This window comes from Dromaius novaehollandiae, chromosome 6 (assembly GCF_036370855.1).
Source record: "Dromaius novaehollandiae isolate bDroNov1 chromosome 6, bDroNov1.hap1, whole genome shotgun sequence".
In the NCBI taxonomy this organism is placed as follows: domain Eukaryota; kingdom Metazoa; phylum Chordata; class Aves; order Casuariiformes; family Dromaiidae; genus Dromaius; species Dromaius novaehollandiae.
In genome coordinates, this window is record NC_088103.1 from 21,293,003 (window position 1) to 21,316,981 (window position 23,979).

Sequence of the window (23,979 nt, forward strand, 5' to 3'; positions counted from 1 at the left end):
TTCCGCTTCTGTGTTATATGGTTGGATTCTTCTATTGACCATTAATGGAAAAATGTGGAGCAGAAGGAACCTTTGCAATGCCACCATCTGTGTCACCAAACTTGGATTCTCTAGGCAATCCATTGCAATGGGGCATTAAATAATGATTTCTTATTGTAAAGAATGCTCACCATAGGTGGTGCAGTAGGAAAAACAGATGTCTCTTTTACTGCTCATGGCCTATAAAGCAGCAAACTTTGTGCTGTCTTCACTGGCATAACTGTCTGCTTTTAACCATGGAAAAATATGGAAGAATTTCAGCAGGATTTGCTGTTTCGTTATGTGATAAGCAGCATGTCACAAACAAAAATGTAAACAGTAAATCTCAGTAGATGAGGTAGAGATGTGGAGAAAGTGTGTAAAATAGAGAAATATGACTTTGAAAGGGACTGGTTAATACCGCATATAAACATGTATATAAATGATGCCACTTACTGTTAAATATAATGTTACTTGGCCAAATGGTTTGTTTGTAATAGTCTTTACAGGTGACAGAGTATATGTATTTTCAGTTGCAAAGCATCTTTTGGAATTGATGCATTCCTTTTCTGACTTCATGAAATAGGTGCTAGAGAAACATCAAGAAGAGACTAATACTCTTTTTTGGACAATGAATTACCATTTCCATTTTTGCTTTCTAGCTTGTTTGTTTTACCTTTGCAAGATTAACTCTGATTTTTCTGTAACAGGCACATAGTTGTCTGTGGTCACATAACACTGGAAAGTGTGTCCAACTTCCTGAAGGACTTCCTGCACAAGGATAGGGATGATGTGAACGTAGAAATCGTCTTTCTGCATAAGTGAGTAATCTTTCAAGATTCGTTTTTTCATATGTTACTAAAGCCCTTTGAACTAAGCAGTTATTTTTTAGGAAGACAGAGGATCTTTCAAACTCTAAACAGCTATAAGATTAATGTATGCAATTACTTTTGCTAACAATGTAAGCTGATATTTTCTTTGAAAAAAGAGTTGTTTTCTGCAATTGTTTTATAAGCCACTGTTAAGCCCACAAGTGTGGGTATTTCAAGTTAACAGACTTCAGATCCAATTATGTCAATTGTGATATGGATAGTTAAGCAAATTTTTGAATGGAATTATGAAATAAAAGCCATTAAAATATTCATAATCAATTGAAGAGTTTAGTGGCAAATATTTCTAGTTAAACTAGCAAAATTGGTGAAACCATTAAAATTAGTGAAAAATACAATATGTCATGTGAACTTTATGCTATCTGAAAGCACTTTTTCACCCTTGATTTCACCTAGAAAAATGTTAATTTCAGATTGCAAAATATTTATGTAAAGAAAAAGGATAGGTACAGATGTAGTTTTAATTTAAATGAGCTGGAACCTGATTGATTACAGATCTAGTGAAGATACAAAACAAATTTCACTGTGATAATTAGCACTGTTATTTTACCCATATATACACACCTCCACCCACACAGTCTCTTGAACTTTCTTCATGTGGGATTTGGGAAGGTCTCTCTTTCTTTAATCCATTTTAAGCATATTGAAAATAGTTCAAACATATTTAGCAGGAGCGTTACAAAAAGACAGCTACTGCATGAAATGTAGTGACACATCTGAATGAACCATCTCATTCTACTGCATTCTTGCAGTTATGCCAAAGTTCAGGGATTTCTAGGTTTATATATACTATTACCAAAAAAGCAAAATGTTGGAACACAAAGCTAGAGAAACTACCAGCAACAAGAAGAGGGGATGGCAACTTATTTTTGAAAAATGAATTTTCTGATAATACTGACAATATTCGAGTCAAACTTTTCCTGGCAGTCAGTGACCAGCTGGGGCTCAGTTTTAGTCATTAACTTCTTAGGAATGCCCTTTCCAACAGTCATCATTGCCGTAATGTGGTTGCTGTTTGTTGCTGGTTCTTCCTTACACATGATGCAACATCGAATTGGCATGTCTGTAAGAGAAGCTGTTAGGAATAGCCATGTGCCTGAGTGAGATGCAGTATGGAATGGTCTTTTGTGATCTGCAACAGCATGCATTTAGAAGTGCTGCAGGATGCAATCAGTGCTGGCTCCTTATGGGGTTCTGTTTGGCTTTTAACCTATTTTAGTGATTTAGCATTGAACTTTGTTGTTTGATGCAACCAGCTGTTGGAGAGTGGTGGGTATGTGCAGAGGATGATTGTCTGAGTAGACAGGACTGTAGTTTTCTGTGGAGAATGCCATGCAAGGATGTTGTTTTCAAATATTTACACAAATTTTTCTGGACTCATGCCTGTGTGAAGGTAACAAATGATGCATGTGAAGAACAGCACAATTAAGTGGGCTAGACATGCTGTGGATAGAAGTAAGGAAATGAAAGCAGTATAGTATTTGTCTTTTAAGTACTGGACACTGTTTCCACACCATAGGAAAAGCATCAGCAGAAATCTGAATACCTTAAATAAATATATGGGTCGTAAATAAATGAGAGAAATGGGATGGTTGATTCTGGAAACTGACTTCTTGTTTGCTCTTTTTTTTGTTTTCTTCCTTTTCCCAATGCAGTATCTCCCCTAACCTTGAGCTGGAAGCTCTTTTTAAACGACACTTCACTCAGGTGGAATTTTATCAGGGTTCAGTCCTTAATCCCCATGACCTGGCAAGAGTAAAGGTAACAGCTTTATTGTATCTTCTGCTAATTTTCTTTCTTAAAATACTCATTGTATTTGGAAAAAACAGAAAGCTTTTCTTCAGGAGATCCAAAAAGATTGTTTTTCCATCTCTATTAGCTGTCCTAATAAAGTAATACTGTAACCAAAGATACATTGTCTGCCATTCTACTGAAGTCTTTATGAATCTTTCAGTGAGGTTAATTCAGGAGTCTATTTAACATTAATGTATGATATAATAGAACATTGTCTTACTGTAATTGCTTAAAATGCTATTGTCTTACCTTCATGAGAATGATTAGAAAATAATTTTTTATGTCATACCCTTTTCCTGTTGTCTAGAATACTGAAAAAAAGAAAATACATTCTGAGATATTTGGTAGCTAAAATGAGATGGTTTTATTGTCTCAAATTCTCTATGGTAAACAATTTTGTACTCTTCAAAAGCATGAAACATGAAATTTAAAGGAAATAAAAGAAGAGATGGCAAGCTGTCGTACATGCAGCATTACCTCTCCCCACTTTTCTAATGAAACATGAACTAGCCACTTAAGCCAAGGAGATTTTAGTGCAATGTTAACGCTTCCTGGAGTGTTAACTCCTGTTGTCTGCCCCTTCTGGCTGCAGAAGTTGCTTAACCTTTTGTAGCACAACACCCACTGTTTCAGTTCAGCCGAATGAAAGTGTTCTCATTATGACCATAAAATTGCATGTTGGTGTTTTGTGTTCTTCTCTATTCCAACCTTCTTTGTGTTGGTATTTGGTCATATACACTGAAAAATGTTTTTGTCATCTGCTTTGAGTTTACTAGGTCTAAGGCTTGTGTATTGAAAGTCCTGTAAACAGATTAGCTCTCCTCCTCATGCTTTCTAAAAACTGGTGCTCAGATTCTAAATCATCAGTGCAGCCATCCCCTTTCATTTCTAGTATGTTAGCAGTTAAATTCCCAAACAAAACTACAAGACTTGTGGAAGCATGTACCGATGTAACAGCAACTTCCTGGGATTCAGGGGTCTAAATTTCAGTATCCGATTACAAAAGTTATGTTCATTAACACTTTCATGCCTGGCTTATACAAAGCAGTTAATGGCTGAACGACCAACCTGGTGTGGGAACTGTGAGCAAGATCTAAGAAGTTGCTATGTGTATATGAGTACTGTTATCATCACCCATATTGCTTACAAGGTCTTGTAACATTTCTGCTCAGCGGTATTGCAGACTGACATTCACATTCATGATGAAAGTGTTGGATTCCCTTACAGATTATTGATGAAAGAAGATACGGGAACAAAGGTTGCTATTTATGTTTGCTTTTTCTTTGGTGTCTCAGATAGAGTCAGCAGATGCGTGCCTAATCCTTGCCAATAAATACTGCGCTGACCCAGATGCTGAAGATGCCTCCAATATTATGAGGTAAACTCATTAGTTTTGAGTAGGTTTTGTGTTCCTAATTCTGATTAGCTAGCTTCTGCTGTCTAGATAGGCCATAGTCACACACAGCTTTATATTTGCTGATCATCGCCATGATTTTTTGGGAGAGGAGTTGTTACAAGGCTGTCTCAAAAATTCAGGGATAAGGATACTTTGAATTCCTGGCTAAACTACTTTAATTTAACTGCTTTTTAAATAGTGTCAGAAGAGAAAATGATGAAAAGAGGAAGGAGTGGCCCAAAAATGAACTTTGAAATTAATGTCTTTCAGTTTGGGCCTGATATACAGGCTTTTTTCCTCATTTGCAGTATCCTTCCTTCATCAGATATATGGATTGCTCTTCCAAGAAATCGCACATTAATAGTATAAACTACAAAACTGTATGCATTCCATGCTGGTAAGCGAGTGGTTTGATTTCCACTTTTTCAGAAACTGGCTTTAGAACTCCATTTACATAGAGTAGGAGATGTCTTCTAAAATTCATTCTTTCAAAAGAGACATGAGCCTTTCCTGTTTCTTTGTTAGAACAACTGACAGACCAAGTTAGCAACACTAGGTCTCCAAGAGCACCCAGAGCAGAATCCTGCTGCATTTATTTGCCATGTGACTAGTGTGTGTTCTCCAAGCCCACTGATAGGCACCGTCTTTTGGATCTTGGTTGCTCACTGTGCTAGTTTACTCAATAATTCATTTTTTTAACACATCAGGAAAAGGATGATGTGGCCATGTGAAACACAGGCTTTGGTACTCTCAATCATTCTGTCAGCCCTAGAGTTGAAATATGCATAACTGGACACAATCCCAATAGAAATAAGAGGAAAGGAAGTGCAATTATGTTGCTGCAACAAGGTTGTGTTGGGCTGGTGTTAACAATGGAACTGAAGGCCCATTAATCACCTCTTACCTCACTGCTCCTCAGTAACTCTGCTCCTGCAAGTAATTACACTGCTTAAGGGAAGGTAAGGCAGACACTACTTCTCTGCATGTTTGTCATGATGGTGAAGATCCTTTGGTCTCCTAGCTCCATCCTCTTTTTTTACACTGAAGACCAAAAATTGGTGTGATTCAAGGAAACAAGGACAAGCACTGAAGACGTAAGGATAATTGCTGGTGTATTATTTACTTAACAGAATGTAGTGGGGTATCTGAACAGAGCTTCTGAAAAAAAAAGAAAATAGCTTTTTTCTATGTATTCCATCAGAGGAATTTGTGGAAAGAGGATTCAGTCTGGTCATTCAACTGACTAATTCCTGAAGTTTGATATTCTCTAGTGTAACTTAATTTGACTAGATGTAAAATTTGCATTGGTGTGTCTTCAGTCACTATGTTTCACAGCCAGATGAATAAAAGAGTACAGTTTTAACTGTGGTACTTGCCAATGCAGTGAAGCAGAGGTACTATGATACAATAACCATATATTCCACTAGGTGAAATGTTATTTTGATTTTTTTTTCCTTTTATTTCTAGAGTAATTTCCATAAAGAATTATCATCCGAAGATAAGAATTATCACTCAGATGTTGCAGTATCACAATAAGGTAATGTGGAGACTGACAGGATCTCTCCTCAGACCTTTTTCCTGCATCGCATTCACTGATGGACACTTTCTTCTAGATCTGCTAATGGGAAGCATTTTGCTTTCCAAACAGAAACATTCTTATAAGTCTTGTCAGTAATCCAGTTATAAGTTAATTCAGTTGTATTTATATATGCAAGGGACCTTATCAAAATCTTGTGGCATTTGTTAACCACCTAGGATCTAATTCTCAAAGCTGCAGACTGTCCACAGTTCCACTGATTCCAGATGAGCTTTTAACCACTCAGCTCTACTATAAATTTTGCCCAACTGAATTCTCTAGAGCTAACCAGGATGAATTTGTGGCCTCTTAGGCAAGTCACCTGAAGTCAATTTTTTGTGGATGCTTGAGAAAATACATAGAGTTATTCCTTTATTAGCGATTGACTGAAATGCATGAAAATGTAGACCTGATATTACCAGGTAGTAAGTACAAAATAAATTGTTTTTTTCACATAAAACATATTTCAGTTGTGGAATTTGTTGCTGCAAAATATTACTGGGGTCAAAATTATGAATCCACTTAAGGAATTAAGCAAATTTGTGACTGTTATATCTGAGGCCATTAAACACAAGTCAATGCAGAGGAAGTCCATAAACTGCTGGTTAACAGGGCTAGGGAGGATATATCAAAGGATGGATTACTCATATATGATTTACTTCTTGTATTGTTTCTAAAAGTATCAGCTACTGCCCAGTGTTAGAGCACAGGGTTGGCTGGTTAGACCTTCATTAAATGAGGTATGATAATCTAGCTTCAGAAGCTTTTAACTGCCAGCAGCTCTGTGCACGTGTAACCTCTGGCTAGAACAAGAGCAATTACTGTTGCTTGTGATGTCCTCTTCCTTTATGTGAATGGAGTAGCTTATGTTTTTACAGAATAAAAGCAACGTGTTTGTGTGCTTTAAATGGTGCCGGCGGAAAAGATCTTTAAATATGGCATTTTTACTTTATTTCTAATGAAATGTGTTTTCAAAAACTAATGTTTTTCAAAGAGCTGAACAGTCATACTAACCTGCGAAGAGAAATAAGAGCATGAAGGCTTCTGTATGCTTATGTGTGTGCATTTGTACAAGGAAGGTGAAAGAGTCCAAAAGAGTTATGCCAATAACTGAAAAATATTAGTACCTAATGAACAATGTAGATACTGGAAGACTGTTTTGATTAGTTATTTTTCTTTGTGCTATCCTTATAAATAGCAGTTTGAGGAAAGAGTTTAGATTTTCAGTAAGTCAAGTGATTTTCCTTCATGGCAGAAGGAATAAAAAAAAGACAGATGTTATATGCCTTAATATATGACAGTGTCTTATATAGGCTGCAGCTTCACATGAGTTATAATCTAAGTTATGTTAGATTTCTGTGTATTATGCATGTGCCTTATCTGTCAGAGAGTAGCTCGAACTGCTGTAAAAGGAATACGTGAAAGGAAGGAAAACTTTATAACATTCTGTGGTTCATTCAGGTGTGGTGATGGGCCTAGCAGAGTGTCACAGCCAGCTCTATGCAGCTGGAATATGGCATGAGAAATGTGAGATTTTATCTAAAATAGGTAAGATTGGAACAGTTTTCAGCATAGAATTATATTCTTAAGTATTTGGGGTGCTTTTGCCTACTCAGAAAAAATCAAGCCAGTAACAAAGAAAATCATTTACGGCTATCTCCTTGAATACTGTATATTGTATCTATTTGAAAAAGTATTTGTGGGTCTTCACCTGTGGGTTTGTTTTCTTCTTTTTTTTTTTTCAGGCCCATCTGCTAAATATTCCAAGCTGGAATTGGAAGGAAGGGGATGATGCAATTTGTCTTGCTGAGCTCAAGCTGGGTTTCATAGCTCAGAGCTGCCTGGCACCAGGCCTTTCAACAATGTTAGCCAACCTCTTCTCTATGAGGTCATTCATAAAGGTAACGTCTTGTCTCATTAGAATGTATTAGTACACAATTCAGTTTGTCAGAAGGTTGAATAGAGAGCATGGCTCAAATGTGAAACAGATAGGAACACATTAACAGCTTTTGCAGGACCAAAAAAAGTGCACACTTGCACACAAAAGTTCTCTGCTACAAATTGGGCAGTGAGCCAGCTTCTATCAAAACTATGTAGTTATTTTTATTTGGCAAGTGCTTGGCCATTAAATGATTGTTCAAACACCATCCATTTCTAGGGAGATTTTTCTGGTGTTTTGTTTTGTTTTAGACAAACCACATGTTTATCAATCAGGAAAGCCCTGCTGTTAAAACAAAGATATAATTTTTATATGTATATATATATATATATATCCCATATGGCAATAAAGTGTCCAGGGGAAAAAAAAAAGATCATTTTGCTCTTTTACATCAAGTGGCTAGTGGACTTCTGACTGTGAGTAAATAAGGACCATGTGTTTGAACTGAAGCCTAAACTTCCTACAACATCATTCATGTATGTGTTTCTCCTCAGTCAAAGTGGTCTTTTGGGCTTACATGGTAAAATTGTAAACCAGTTATTCCTAGACTTATATGGCAACTGCACTAATTCAGTGGACCAGGGCCCTGACTGCAGCAATCAGTGCTTCCTTCCTCATTGTTTTTTGGGACACTGATTCCAAACGTAAAGGAGGTTCAGTTTCCAATCCCATGAGTGTTATTAGGGAACAGAAAGCACTGGAATATGAAGTAGTCCATGGTCCAGTTCAAATTCATTGGGCAAGTGGGCAAAGAAAAAAGCCTAACATCATCGGGTTGTAAGGACAGGACTGTGCCCATAGAGGTGCACGTATCAACAAAGGGCAGTGAGTCCTTATTTACTTCTCATGAAGTAAGTCCTGGGAGTCCTAAAATTCTAACTGAGGGATCCTTTGGAGTCCCCAAAGTCTTGGAGACCACAGACTCTTGTGTGTCAAAAATATCCTTGACTACCATATATAGTCAAAAAAAGCCCATTTTAAATATGGAAACAAGCCTGGGCTTTTCAGCTTAATGTCTGCAGTTAGGCTGTTTGCATCTTTATCCATCTTATGAAAAAAAGCCATTTTATTTTTGTAAAGCCAAACTTGGGAACTGCCTATGATTCATCAGCGTATGCTCACTTTGATGTTAATCCTCTCTACTTATATCCCAAAGGAAAACTATATCTCTAGTGATCTGCATTCTTCCTGAAGGTCATTTTGGTTTCCCTCCTCTTACCTAATACGGTAATGTGACATTCTCAGGGGTCTCAGGCATTTGTAACAGTCACACTAATGTATCCAAATGACGGAAGCAACCTTTTCTATAAACTCGCTCTTGACCTCAGAAGTAGACCTGAAACTTCTATTGAGCTTCTGTCTTTCCAAAATCAGAAGTGATCATTTTTTTTCTCAGGAAGATACACATATATTAGATCTTAATGCAAGTTATTGTAATGTTGAATGTAAAATTTCAGTGAGAAACTTGAGAGATTCAAAAGTGATAAAATGTACAAATGCAGGACTTGGAGGGCATCGTACCAGAGAGAGGCCTATTTATGGCCTGGAACTTGTAGTTAAGATGACTGGACAAACTTAAAGATAGCATCTTTCCAGAATATGTATCTAAAGGTTCTGACCACTTTTATGCCTTTATCTTGTCCATCTTCAACTCCATGCTTTCTATACATCCATTTTATAAGGTAATAAACTGTTAATCTAATATTTTAGTAAAGTGAAGGATTGGACTAATTCACTGACTGATGAACAATTTTAAGCTGCAGGCCCAGCTTTCCAAGGCCCTTTGCCCCTGCGCTAAGGTGGAAAGCATTCTGATCTTCTATTGGAATCCAAATGGGCTTGAAATATTCTGCAGTTTATTGATTCCATCTGCATATTTCTATCTACAGAGAAGAAACATAAGATTAGCAGTGAACCTGATTTAGAGGAAGATATGTGACCATATACATGATGTTTTTCAGAACAGGGTGAGCATGCACCATAACTTCTGTTACTTCATATGCCATTTTCAGATGGCACTGAAAAACGTAGTCAGGCAGCGCACTGGGAGAATGCAAGACTGCTAGGATCAGTTAAAAAAGATGTCTGCTATCTTACTAAGAAGGTATTGTCCAGATGTGTAAAAGGGATGTCATCATTTCCAAGGAACTAATAATTCTGAGTATGTTAAAATCTAAAGGAAAATAAACATACAAGAATTGAGGCGTTTCCTATCATGAAAATCCAACTCTATTGGTGACAGCAAGAGGTTTGTTTCTTTAACTGAATTGATGTCCTTTCCCCAAATTAGAGAGAATCTCACTCTAGAAAACCTATTTGAAAGAGGAAGCTATTAATAAGTGGTGGTCATGAACCAACAGCATATTTAGTAGGAGAGCAGCTGTGACTGTGCTGCATCGATTGGAGTTGTTAAGGAGGACTCTATTGAAAAGAAAGATGTGCTTCCACCCAGAGAAGTTCCAGCTTTTTTCATTAGAGCACTGAATTTAAATACTGTCAGACTTTCATAAATTTCTTAGGCAAACATTATTAGTGCAGTCTCATATGTAAGTTAGAAGATTGTCAGGAAAACTTATGGAACTTTTGTTTCTTCTGTTTTTTTTTTTTTTTTTTTTTTTTTTTTTAAAAACCTTGAAATAGGTGTTTGTTTCTCCTCCTTCCTAATGTGATTAGAAAGTCATTTAATGTGCCATGAATGTTTTGTAAGTCAAACACAAATGAACATGATTGATGGTGACATTGCACACGTTCAACTCATTATGTATTACTTTACATCAAAATGATTTGTGTAAACTCTCTGCCCAGTATTAAAGGTAAAACAAACTAAGAAACCTCAGAATATTATATTTGTGTCTAATATTTTCCTTTTGGTTTTAGAGATGTAATCTCATATGGAATCTTTTATGTTCTTTTTGCACCAAACTGAACAAAAAGAAAATCAGCTCAAAAAGGTTGCATAACATGCAACTGTAAGGACACAAAAAGTGTTCTGTAAACACTTAAAGGAAGAAGGAAAGATTGCACAGTACAATGATGTGTTAAAGAAAAAGCCTCCGCACCTTCATACCTTAAACATATTTTAATAGTTTATTGTTTTTATAGCACAGAATGTTGTTGATGTTGTATGAATAAAGGAACCAGGACTTTTTATTGCTTGCATAGTCTCAGCACAAGACTGAAATAGTATCCTGTAGTGCAATTTTTTGTATTGTTTGGAATTGCGAATGTATACTAGAAGTCTATCCATATGAAAAATCCTGCAAAGAGTAAGTAAATAGAATAAAAAGCAGATGCAACCAAATTTGCCCCTGTGTACAACCATGCAGTCCAGCGTGACTTAGTATTGTTACATAAATTAATAAAATACAGAATGTGGTCCTTGAGTGTAATGCAAGTTCACAAAACAAGTTAATTTTGTGTTTGCACTATTGGTAAGACAGTAGGCATCATTCCAGAGCTGAAAAATGATCCAGAGCAGTCTCAGTTCTTCTCTAAGTTATTTTGTGAGTAGGAATGTTCTGTGGGCTCTTTTGTCAGCTGCTGCTCACAACACGTACTCAGTGCCCACTTCTTCTTCTACATTGCTTTCTAGTTCAGGCTGAGGGATGCATAACAAAGGCACACAAATTCACACCAGTCAGGTGCTTACATATACTCATGGAACTTATCAGACAACTTTCTATTTGTTTTTGGCCACCTAGGCAGCATTGGCCTGTCTTGAAGTATGAGACTAGGTTTTTCTTGGTGAATTTCTTCAAATGAAAGAGAATTTGAAAATGTGGAAGAAACACTGGCAATGTCTCAATTTATGGTGAGGTCTTTTAAGACATGGCATAATAAACAGAATACCTGACACTTAACAATTTTCTTACTGTGCCAGTTTCTCCCCACAGGCCTTAGACCAAGAATTAACATAGCCTGTTTGCGAAGATAATGTATTCTCTAAAAGGGTCTGCATAAATTTAATCTTTCTAATCACTGAGTCTAGCAATTAAAAACCGGTGTGGCTGAAAACTGTTTACTAATTACAGATAAAGCGTCACTCCTTGTGAGCCAGAGTAATACATTTGTCTTGGCCTAAAGTCTACAGCAGAGTGTATTTTTCAGCCTGTCATTTAAATAGATTAATACCAATGTACCTTTTGCATTATGTTTGGTCAGGAATAGTGCCGTGTTTCATAAACTTGAGAGTTAATTACTAAAAAAAGAACCTGTATGCCTTTGCGTCCATACCCATCAAGGACAGTATCTCAAGAAAAATTGGGTGTCACAATATTTCAAAAATACTAGTTCTCTTATTTGACCTGCTACAAGACTGTACATTAGCATATACCATGAAAACGCACATCTCATCTCAGAAATCAGAGCTAACGTTAATTAATATATTTTATGTTTTATAACATATTCTTTTTATATCAATGTTGAAAAAGATTCTTGCATACAAAAAGAACTGTGGAAGTAGTTGGCTCAGGCTGTAGAATTTTTATACCACTAAGGATACTTGCTAGCTTTGATTTAAGGAGACAATGCAATTGAGTAAAAAGGTAGTTGATAATTTATAATACTTAAGAAAATTCAATTATAAGACTGTAAATCTAAGAATCTTCACATTTGCTAGGAATATATGAATTGCTTTCAGCCAATTACTTATCTGTCAGATTTTGATATCTGTGTCTAAAGGTATAATAAAACCAGACACCCACACAAGCAATTTGGGTAGACTGAAAGGATATTATGGGAGGAAATGTTTAAAATACATTGCACTACTTTTTCAACTACCAGTCAAGAATATAGTTAAAGTGGAATGGATTACTCTGAGATTTCCCAGTGTAGTTTGATTAGTTTTGTTTTGTTTTGTTTTCGGTATCCTTACACAAAGACAAATGTTCCTCTTGTACTTCCTCCTTCTTGTACATAGATACAGTTAGAAAAGAACAATGCTAAGGAAGAGGAGAATTGTAAAATTGCACATGAGGAGACCCTGGAAGCCTTCTGAGCTTAGGTGGAAGCAGGATTCCCTGTCTTAGATGGAAGCTAGAAAAAGGATTCCAGCATGCTCCACAATGAGGCAGTGGCTCCCACACCTGCAAGAACTCATGCCTTCCTGAAAAGTTTAATGCACACACACATCCATCATTCCCCTTACGGGCCCATTCCCAGAATGCTTTTCATGTTCCTGAAAGGCAACATAGCAAGATTGAAACAACACCTTGATTAGAGCTCAAGAAAATTGCCCCTTGAAGACGTTACTTTCTAGACAATTCTTCCAGAATACTTATCCATCTAGCCTTCTGGGCATTTTTGAAGTTATATATTTATTATAAAAAACAAATAGATAACAACTTTCCCATGGTTTTCACAATGCTTTGTTCAGTTTTTTTCATGAGTCTTCTAATTTTGGGAAGACCAAACTTTCTCACTGCATGCTCTCTGATAAAATACTACATGCTGGGACATGTATGTTGAACAAAAAAGTTAGTCCATTTGAGTAAAGCATATTCATTTTAATAGCAGAACTACAATATTCAAGTAATGTCCAGGAGATATAATAATTGGAATCAACTCTTTAATTTAATGTGCTTCTTTCTTGTGACTTTTTTATTCAGTAAAATTGGGTTTATCAAAGGAAATGTATTTCAAAATATCAGATACACGTTCTTCTTCCAAACATCTGAAATTATTCTCAACAGCATTACTGCTTTATGCTCTTTCCTGGATGGCAATGAGCTGAGCTCAGTCAGTGCTAGGAAGCAGACATTGCAACTGCTTTCATTGTGCTCTAAAAGAGTTTTCATTGTGTCACTTCCTTAGTATTTATAAAGACACTCCACTGTCGTCTCTGTGCTTTTCCCACTAAATGCAAAATGCAATGTAATATTCCAAGTCACACTGCAACTCTAGCCTTAGTTCTCTGTCTCAGTAGTGTATCTTAGACCTTCACGGTAGAGGTGATATAGCATCCTCAGCTTCAGACATACTCAGTGTCTTCCATGTAACTATTTACGTCATTGCATTGAGAAGTGAATGGATCAGTTGGGGCTACACAGCTGCTGATAATTATACTGCCAAGGGTTGGGCTGGATGTTTTGAGGATTTAGGGGGTTTATTGACAATATTAATGTTTGTGCTTGTGAGATGTACATCATTTTTTCATCTCTCTGTCACCATGTATCACTGGTAAATGATTGTATTATGTAAATACATTTGCTGATGTCAGTATTGTATCTATATACAGAAAGAGAAGAGGATAGGAGCATTGCCACTTGAAAAAAAGATAGAGATGGAAATTAAATTTCCTTTCTTGGGGTATACTCTGTCATTTTCCAGGCATTCTTCATATAGGCTATTGAATCAGTGGGTAATTTGCTTTATGAGTATCCAGGAAACCAGAGTTACAGTATAATACAATCAGGATAAGATAGTCTTGTCCTTACAGTACAAGAGGAGAACTTGGGAGATCTGGGTGCAAATCACTGCAATGGTGTGTCATAGTCTCTGTGAGCTCCTCAGTTGTCTAAACTCGCCTTACCTTACTTTCCAGCTGTAATTGGAATAACTGTTTTGTCACTATTTGTTAAAATTTTCTCCAGAGTATGCAAGGTTTCTGAAGACAAATTACTTCTTACTGTTTGTACCAACAGAGCACCCTGTGATAACGGTTTACAGTGATTTAAGCTCAGAAGTGAAAGAGAAGGCTATACACTTATTCTACATAATTTGTCATGTGATCACTAGTAGAAGACTGTTAATAATTCCATGTTGCTGGACCAGAAACCACCAGTACTTTCTACAATATTACATTTGCGTGTGTTACTACAGTAGGTGTTTGAAGTATGTTAGCTACTTCAGGGATAAAATTAACAGAATGACCTGCAAAGCCTTCTCATTAGGATCATGCAGGGAAAAGTCTTTCACAAAGAAAGGTGCTTATGTATCGTGAAAAACTCTTGTACCTTTGTTAGTTCCAGTTAGGAATGGCAAACAAGTATGTGAATTCTGACTTTGGAACATTCTGCTTCTCCAGTTGAAATAGTTTCTTCTTAATTGGCAAAAATTTTAAACTGATTTTCTCTTAAAATAGCTACTCCTGAAGAATGAATGGAGCATTGCTCTTCCTCATCATTCGAGTTTTGCTAGCTTGATTAGCTGTCCAGGACATATTGGTTATGTTACAGAGGAGAATATTGTGCTACAACTATATGAAGAAGATTATACAATTCTAGACATTATGGAAATGGAAAGCTACTTTTCAGTTCAAGAGGATTTCTGATCCTATGGACCCGAAAGTTTGGTCTGTTACTGGCTCATAGAGAAACAAGTCCAGGTAGCTTTTTTGAATGCAGCTGTCTGTCATCTGCATCAGTCAAGGGAAGGTTCTCTCATTCCATCTAACTGGCTAGGAGGATTTCTTTTTCTCCTGTTAACCTCTTTTGGCCCATTTCTGCTTCTCCTAGTTGTGTATTTTATTGTTGGAGGAAAAGGCTATGCTAATTCTTAGGCTGTCAGTTTCATAAGGAAGGAAAAAATGTGATGGCATGGCCCTTGAGTCTCCTAGCCAAAAAGCAAGACATAGATATTAAAGACAGCTTGATTTCAGTCAGATTCTCCACACAGCTTCTTAATTAATATTTGGAATATATTTGTTGGGAAACCAGAGTTCAAGTTCTTTAAGAAAAGTGAAATTAGCTCATCTGAAAATGCACACAAGAACAAATTGCATCTGTTTGGCTTGATGTAAAGCTAGGCAAATAATGGCAGAAGTAGCTAACCTTACCAAAGGAATAGATTATGTAAAATAAATATTCTCTTCCATATTCTGGAACATCAAAAAGTATAGCTTTAAGGGCAAAAGAGTACAAATGCAAGAGCAGATAAAGAGGAAATGAAGAGACTTTGTATAGAAATTACTCACATACTGTTTTGAGGTGGATTATGTAGTCTCCATAATGTTCTGGCTTTTGAAAAATGCAAATATGAAGCTAGTGTACATAAGGACATACGTTAGGAGAGATATTTCCTAAACATTGTGTGCTAGGAACACTATGTATGTGAAGAGAGTTGAGTTTTATTTTTGATTAAAAAAAAAAAAAAATCCTCAGCTCAGACTAAGGATTTGAACAATGGTACGTTGTCTTACTCCATTCTGAAAAGTTTAGTGATGGGCAATGGCAGAGAGAGGTAGATCTTACCCGCAAAGAATGTGATTACCCTCTGTAGAAGTGATTCAGCATGAAGGAGAGCTTTTTATAAATGATATGCAGTATAGTAGAGTCTGATTTTAAAATATCTCCTGAAAATATTTTTCTATAATTCCAATATAAAGAATAGGCTGAAGAAAATTGCTTGGGTTTTGTTGAACTCCAGAGGTCTGAGATATAAACACACAAAGCATGTAAGCAAGACTTTAAACCAAAACTGTTATATTAAATAACTGCTTTAAAAAGAAACAGGAGACTTCAGTACCTGACATCAAAATTAAATTTTTTTCTTCCCTATTCAACTGCATGGGAAGTGGTGTCAGTGGTTATAGGAATTGCCTATTTCCCTGAATTATAAACTAAATTATAAACTAAAATGAAGTCTATATCCTTATATCAAACATAGTTGGACATTATTAATGTATGCATGACTTTTTTCATGTTCTCATGTAGATATTTTATGTGCTGAACATTAAATACTTATAGGCTTTGGTATTTTAGAAGTATGTTTCTGAAGCATACTTCTTCATTCAAAAATCTGAAAAAGTCTCTGCATTATTCCTGATTTGGAGAAAAAAAGATTCAGAATTTTTTCTGCACTCCTCCCTCAAAATGTGGGACTGACAGTTATCCTTTACATAAGATCTGAATAAGGCCTGAACATTTTGTTCTAGATGCCTATGACAGATTAAAAGAAAAGGAAAATAATGAGAGAAACGAGAGAAGCAAAAAGGGAAGAGAATAAATGATAGTAGGATCCTGCAATATCAAGGTGATTTTGTTCTGCACTGAAATGGTTCGCTGCTGTTGTGTTTGTATGCTTCGGGCATACATACTGGTGTTTCTCACTGCACGTTTTCACTACGTTTTCTTCTATTTTAAGTATTGAGTAGATTTAACTTCTACATTAGTTACTCTGCTAGCAAGGACTCTAAAGAAATATTTGCATGCTTTATCATTCACCAACCATTTTGCTACCAAGGAAGCATTTTCCAGTGGATCTCTGAGATTCTTAATCAAAAATAACACAAGGTTTTATCTAAATTCCAAACTTCTCAAACTTGCAGTTGTCCACAGAAATAACTGTGACTAGGAGATAAAGCCTTGCATCAGTTTTTAATATCAGAAGCAAACTAACATATATGGCTTCCTGGAGCCCTTAATACTTCATAAAGAGAGATGTATGCTTTCTGCTGGAACGTGTTTGTGCAGCTAACAAGCAAAGGTTTTCTGCGGGAAACTTTGGTCTGAAATTAAATCTATTCTCTTTGTCTCAACTTTATTAGCCCATATTTTACAAAGGTAGAAAACAGAAGTATCCAGATTCTGCTCTCAGGTGAGCTGAAATAAGATAGACCATTTCTGTTTGCAGTGACAATTCTTTTTATAACCATAAAGTTAAAATGTCTGTAGTTTTTTTCTTTGTTTTTCAAGTTAAAATCAGCTTGTTTTCTTCTTTGGGAGCACAGTAACATTTTCAGGTAAGCTAAAATTGAGGTGTTAATTTCAATAATGAAATAGCTTTCATAGCTTTAGTAACTGAGATTTGTGCTATGTGCTAGTAACCTTGATCAGTAGCATCTTGAACCACAGTCACCCTAAAGTCAGCTCTGTTTGCTTCTGCAGAGTTTGCCTAATGAGGAATAGTTATTCCTCATTATTTTCAGTCCACTGACGTATGAGGCATGTATTTTTTAGCTGTATATGGGATAGAGTTTTGCATCTCTGTATTAACAGTTCAGTTTTGACAACTTACTGCTAATGTCTAGAGAAGTATATATAGGAAGTAATTAGTACTAGATAAGGATCAGTAAGTCCGGATATGGACTGGATGACACACTGGATGATGTTCTGTCTTTTCCTAGCATCTCAAATATCAGCAATTTTAAAAATTCATTAGTCAAAATTTCATGTTATGCTAAGCTCTAACACTATAATCACTTCAAGAAGGTGAATTCAACACTAACAAGTATCTAAGAAGCTTGATCCATTGCAGTTCTTTTTGCTTTTTCATTTTGGTAGTCCTTGCTTGGATCCTTGACTGAGGTGAGCACCTAAATGTGGTTCTGACCTGCAGTTGCCTGAAATCAAAACCAGAAACTTAAAGGGAAGAAAACAAAGGAAGAAAGTAGAAAGGAGAAACAAGTAGAAAAGCAGAGTACAGCCTTATTTGATTTTCTTTATGCTTTTCTTTTTTCTCCTTGCGTATTTTTTCCAACCCTAGGTGATGTTGATCGAAGAAAAAGCTACAAAATAGAGGGCAAGTCACACACATGTCATTGCTATCATTATTCTGTTTTTTACCCTGCCTGCACTGTATCTGTTTTGTGTATTTAAAGAGCTGCTGATCAGCAACATTTGCAAGCCTCACAAAAATAAAAGATTTACAAAAAATGTGATATGACTACTCTGTGTGTGGTGAAGAGTAACACAATGCAAATCCATTTTAGCATTCCACATGGTCTACAAATGATGGAACTATTTTTATGAAAGAAATTTTTCTTGGTTGTTTGCAGTCCACTTGTCAAGAAGCATATGATTTCGATCATCTCCATATTGCAATTTATACTTGCAATTGATTGTTTACTTTTCCAGAACTGAAGTAACTGGTTACCTGGCAGCCCATCAGCGGAAGAGGAAAAAGAATAGATTTGCTGTAATTAGTGTTTCACTGGGTTCTTAGAAAGTCTGCAATCCTTCTGTTCTTCTGAACATTTTTTTTTTCAAACATTCTTTTGAAAAAGTGCCCTTTAAATGATTTAACATGAGGAAAAGTTTGGTAAATCCCAAATTAGTACTGAGCCTGTAGGATAAAAATGTAAACTTGTATAAAATACTATAGAAGTTCTGTTATAATAGCTGTGCAATTCTGATTTTTTTTAATCCTGTAAAATTGTGTGTGTGCAAAAGAGAAATTTATGTCACACCAATAAATAATTTATTAACTATTAAATTGTTATGTCAGAATACACTGTGGTGTCTTTCTACTTTGTTCTGTTCAGTGATCCTAAAGCTTGTCAGAATCAGTAAAGTTGCTTCCAGTGGTTTAAATGAGCTGTAGATCAGGCTGTTATAGGGGAGAGATGCTTCTAAGTTGTGAAAGAGGTTAACAATCTCAGCATTATCAAGACCATATCATTTCAATAAAAGCCATGTGTGGGCATGTTATAAAAACACTTCTTCAAGTTAGACAATTAGCACAGCTGTGGCTGTTATTTATAGTGCTAGGATACTGCACTCTTAACACATGCGTCTTCAACCACAGAGGCTCAGCTGTAATTCCCTTTCTGAAGTCCTTCACTGGGGCTGTTGCTTTGCTTGCTCGTAATGAATAATGCAGTACTGGCTTTGCTCACTGATCTTTGCATCTACAACAGTACTGTATCTCTGAGGGTTTTTTGCACTAGTTATCCATAAATTACTAGTCTGATACTGAACTGATCTTACTGTCTCTTCAAACTTTTGAAAATGAAAACTTTTGTAACATGATTTAGACAATTTCTGGCCCTGCTTGGGTAGGGTGTTGGACCAAATGATCTCCAACCTCAACTATTCTGTGAATTTTTTGCAGATTACCCTGGTGTGCCTTTGTTTAATGATATAACAAGAACAGAGATTAAGCATAGAATAGGTGACTGGACTTAGAAAAGAAGTGAGCAAAGAAGATAACCATGTTATGAGTTTTAAAGATAGGCACAATGGTGCTGTCGTGCAAATTGGTTGAAAGAGGAGGTGGTAACACTGGTGGAGGGGAAGTGGGATGAAGAGGTCTTCATGAAAGCACTCGTGAGTTGGTGGCTGTGCTCATAGATGCCAATAAGAGATTTCATAGATGCTGAGATTTCAGTTTGGATAAAGGATTTAAGAGTGAAATAAGAAGCAAGATATGCAGATCACTAGCATAGGGAAACAGTTCATTTGGTATTTTGGATGATATTAGCTAATGATATGGTAGAGAACAGAAGGAAAGAAGGATCAAGTCCAGAGTCTTGGGGAACTCCACAGGCAGGTGGAGCAGGGATGAAGAGAGCGCTCCAAAGGAGCAAATATAGCAGGATGAAGAAGAACATCACTGTATGTCTGTAGGTTTCTGATTTTATGGGTTTTTGTGAGTTTCATGATTTGGAACTGGAGTAAGCATATGGGACACAGAAGAAAAGCTTAAATTTTTTAGAAAATATTAAGTGTTTATAAAAATGTATAAGAAGGTATAAGAAAAATGTAATTGTTCTAGAGTTTTATAAAATGAGTAGGATTCAGTAACAAGTATTGCTTTTGTTTTTGCATGCACTTTACTTTTAAAACTTCTGCTCATGTTTTTTTTATTTTCTACAGAACGTGAGATTTAAAAAGCAAAGGTCACATTTTTCAGTTGCTAAATATTTAATGGTCGAATTTTAGATACTTAGCTTAAAAGTGTTGTTACACAATTAGCATTTTCCTCTGATTATAAATTGGTTTAGAAGCATAATTTAGCGTTGAATAATGTGAAGTACAATTAATGAAACAACAATGTAAATTAATTAGTTAAAAGAAAAAATAGGATTAATATCCCGAAAAAAAGTCACGAATGACATTTATGTAGGCATGAGTTTGTTTTTCAAGTTAAGGGGTGGAGAGCCAGTTGCTTGATATGTTAAAAACTCATACAGTGTGTTGTAGGTCATAGTCCTGAATTGGCTGGGGTTTGGAGTATGTGCTTTAATTTTTGCCATCTTAAATGTTTATGCTTTTTTGAGTCTACATAGAGACTTAGTTTCTAAGTCCTACATCTTATGCAAGAGCCTCTTGTTTTAATGCTGTTCAAAAACAGATGTAGTTTGACACAACAAAGATAAATTGTTGCTTGCTTAAAGATGCTTTTCTCCTTATGATTAGTCATTGAATGGCTGAAAAATTGATTTGGACACATACCCAAGTCACTTACATCCGAAGTATTAATTTCTTTGCTTGGATACCAACAGAGATGTACATGTATATTGTAATACGGAGTATATATTTATAACAAAAAACAGACTCCTCCTAACATACTGTAATGCATTTACCATAAAGAATATACAAGCCTGTATGTCTTGCTGCCATAAGGTGTTTCATAAAATCACTGACTGGATATTAGCCCAGATATTTGATGTAGTGGGCACTAATGTAGCTGTACAAGATTTTAAAGCATTGAAAAGTTGTTTTGAATTCTTTGATAAGGATTTCTGAAATGCTGAGAGTTCTGCATGTATTGGACAGAAAATCCGGCTCATATTTAGATGGGTGCAATTACACTGGCTCAGGGACTTCAGACAAGCAAGTGTAGATTAAAGCACTTGAGCCTCATCTTCTGTAATTTATGTCAAAGACCAATGGTTCCCAAAACATTCTTTTGTCACATCATTGCCCCTGAGTACAGCTCTATTTATTGTAGAATCAGCAATGTCATTTGTTTACACAGTGTAGACTGAGCTTTGGGAAAAGCTGGGGATATTGGAAAAAAAGAAGTTTTGAAATGTTTAAGAGGGAGAGTTATCTAAGTCCATCTCAAATCAAGCAGTATTTGGTACTTCAGCCTTTGAAGTAGCTTTACAAATCTCTACCAATAGCTTTCTAAAAAGAGTATCTTCTCATTCATCATGTAGCTTTTCATTAGTCACTCTCTTGGCCTTTACATCTAAACTCACTATCTTTTATCTTTCTGCTCAGTAAGATGAAGACCATAACGAGGCTACCTAAACAGTGGAACTAGGTGTTTCCTTATTTTTATTGAAAAGAGCAAAATATAGCTTTTAGACATAAGCTTTTAAGATATTAGGCATTTTAGCTTTTAAGATAAATATTTCCATGCTCTATAGGAATGTGCCTGAGTTCAGAAAATAATCTCTCAATCTCTCCCTTTATTTTTGTTTCCTTATTTACTGCCTAGTCAAGACTGTGGCTAATGAAAATGTGGTAATATAAAAAAGCAGTATATCACATTATTTTTGCAAGTCTAATGTAATTGGCATGTTTTTGACTACTCTTACACATACATACTGTTCATCATACATACCTTTTCTGGTGCTGTGTGTAATTCTTGCAAATACGAAGTTCTCTGTCCCCATATAACACAATTTGCTAATAAAGTTAAAGAGGTAATTATATGCAGGAATGTCCCCTTGTGGTCGAACTTCTTCTGTTTTAGTGTGATATGATAAATTTGGAAGCAAATATTTCATGGAAGATATGTCAGGCTGCATGTTTGTGGTGGTCACCCCAGTTTGCCTAAGAAGGCCGCTTCTCCAGTCACATCAGGTAGTTTTGTATTTGCACTTTCGATTGCAGAGCTCATCCTGCAGATCCTGAGAGGCTCAGTTCAGATACCCTAATATAGGTGTTTGGTGCCCTCTGAGAGGCCTTAGAGTGGCTGAGCTATAAACCTCACAATTATGTCATGGGATCTGTAGATCCCAGGGCAGCAATAAGAAGCTTGATGGGATTGTCTGGGCATCTCAAATATCACCAGAAACTCCTGTTTAGGCAAATACATTGGGCTTTTAATGGTAGCTCAGTAGCACCTCTGACTGTTGTATTCCTTGATATCTTTAAATGTAATTCAGCAGCAAAGGTTTTCCTCTGCTGCGATCCCAAAGCACTGACAGCCCTTGAAAAAATAATTTCAGTGTATCTGTTTCTCATATTTCCATAATAGTTATGTAGATGCTGAGAAGAGCAGATTTTTAGAATTTCAGATGTTTTTCGAATGCTGTCCAACTTTAAACAAGGTGAAAACAATTGAGACATTTCTAGAGAGACTCAGATAACAATGTAAGTCAACCATTTTAATGAAGAGTTTTCAGAAAGAGAAAATTGACACATTTTTTCCTCATGCTTTCCACAACCTTATTTCACCTCATGCTGAATGTGCTTACCAAGAACTGAAGTATTTTATTTTTATGTAGGCTATTTAATTTGCTGATTACATGGACTCTCTTTTTTGGCATTCCATGAAATCCTTTTAAAAATAAGCAATATCAATTGCCATAATATTGGAGTGGGCTACAAATTTATATTTGTTAAAAGTTGATTCATGTTTAAGCAGTTGTTTATATATTTCAAAGAAACTTTTGGTTTTACTCAGAACTCTGCATCTGTGTTTCTTTCTCTTAGATTGAGGAGGATACGTGGCAGAAATATTATCTGGAAGGAGTTGCAAATGAAATGTATACAGAATATCTATCTAGTGCCTTTGTGGGTTTGTCCTTCCCTGCAGTTTGTGAGTAAGTAGAAATATATATTAATAGACATAATTATTTGCCTGCTCTCAAGCGAAATCAAAGGTTTCCATAGGAGACATTCTCTCTCTGCTACAGTCCTAATATTGTTGCTGCATCAGATGGAATCCAATAAAATAAACATTAAAGCAATCACTGCATGGAAGTTTTCCAAACATTTTAATGCCTGTTTTTAGAAGTGATTTGGAACTAAGTGAGAATAAATGAAAGCCTAAATGTTTTCAGTGTTGAGCAAATTAATCAGCAATCCATTTAAATTGAGTTATTTATTTGTAAGTGCTATCTTATTGTTTCTTCTAATGATTCCCATTCTTTGAATGGTATTTGGCAGTGTCACCATCTTGGCTTATGTCCCATTTCAGGGAAATTATTCATTAATTGAAGCAGACGTAATGGAGTTATATATGCTGTAAGTGGTGTGACATCCAGCGCTCTATGGAACTGGTTGCAATACACTTTTAACAAATGAAACATATGTCAGAGAAAATATACTTGTTCTGTAATGAAAAGGGAATATTTGTAGCATATAGTGTATAGCCATAACATAAGCCATAGTACAGTTTTATTTCCAGAAAATCCTTATTTGTTCTAGAAGCATTCTGTTGAAGAGATTCATGTGCACAGTGTTTCTAGGATAAATATCTTTGTCACAAACATAGTCAGGACAGTTTAGCATTATCAGATTTCCTCTTCTGTTGGTCTTGTTCTCTGTTACGGCCATACCAAGGGGTCCCAACAGAGACTGTGGACCACCTTTCCTAGGGCCTGTTCAGAGCAGAGTCTGTTTCTTATTAGGCATTTGAAGAGACTGACATCTAACTAGAAAACACAGAAAAACTTCTGTAGACTCCATTCTTAGAGCAGGAAATAGAGGAGAAAGTAAGATAGTATCTCTTATGTAAAGGAGAATGG

At 36.0% G+C, this 23,979-nt stretch overlaps 1 protein-coding gene across 20 annotated transcripts in view; it reads left to right on the forward strand.

Annotated features, from left to right (window-relative positions):
- The window catches only part of KCNMA1 (potassium calcium-activated channel subfamily M alpha 1), a 536,645-nt gene that overhangs the window by 383,059 nt on the left and 129,607 nt on the right, over positions 1–23,979 (forward strand). For all 20 annotated transcript variants that reach the window (XM_064513826.1, XM_026116842.2, XM_026116843.2 and 17 more), the window contains exons 10-15: positions 729–839; positions 2,564–2,669; positions 3,998–4,080; positions 5,566–5,635; positions 7,420–7,575; positions 22,943–23,052. In XM_064513826.1, coding sequence (XP_064369896.1) covers positions 729–839; positions 2,564–2,669; positions 3,998–4,080; positions 5,566–5,635; positions 7,420–7,575; positions 22,943–23,052 — 636 coding nt within the window. The remainder of the gene's footprint in view (positions 1–728; positions 840–2,563; positions 2,670–3,997; positions 4,081–5,565; positions 5,636–7,419; positions 7,576–22,942; positions 23,053–23,979) is intronic.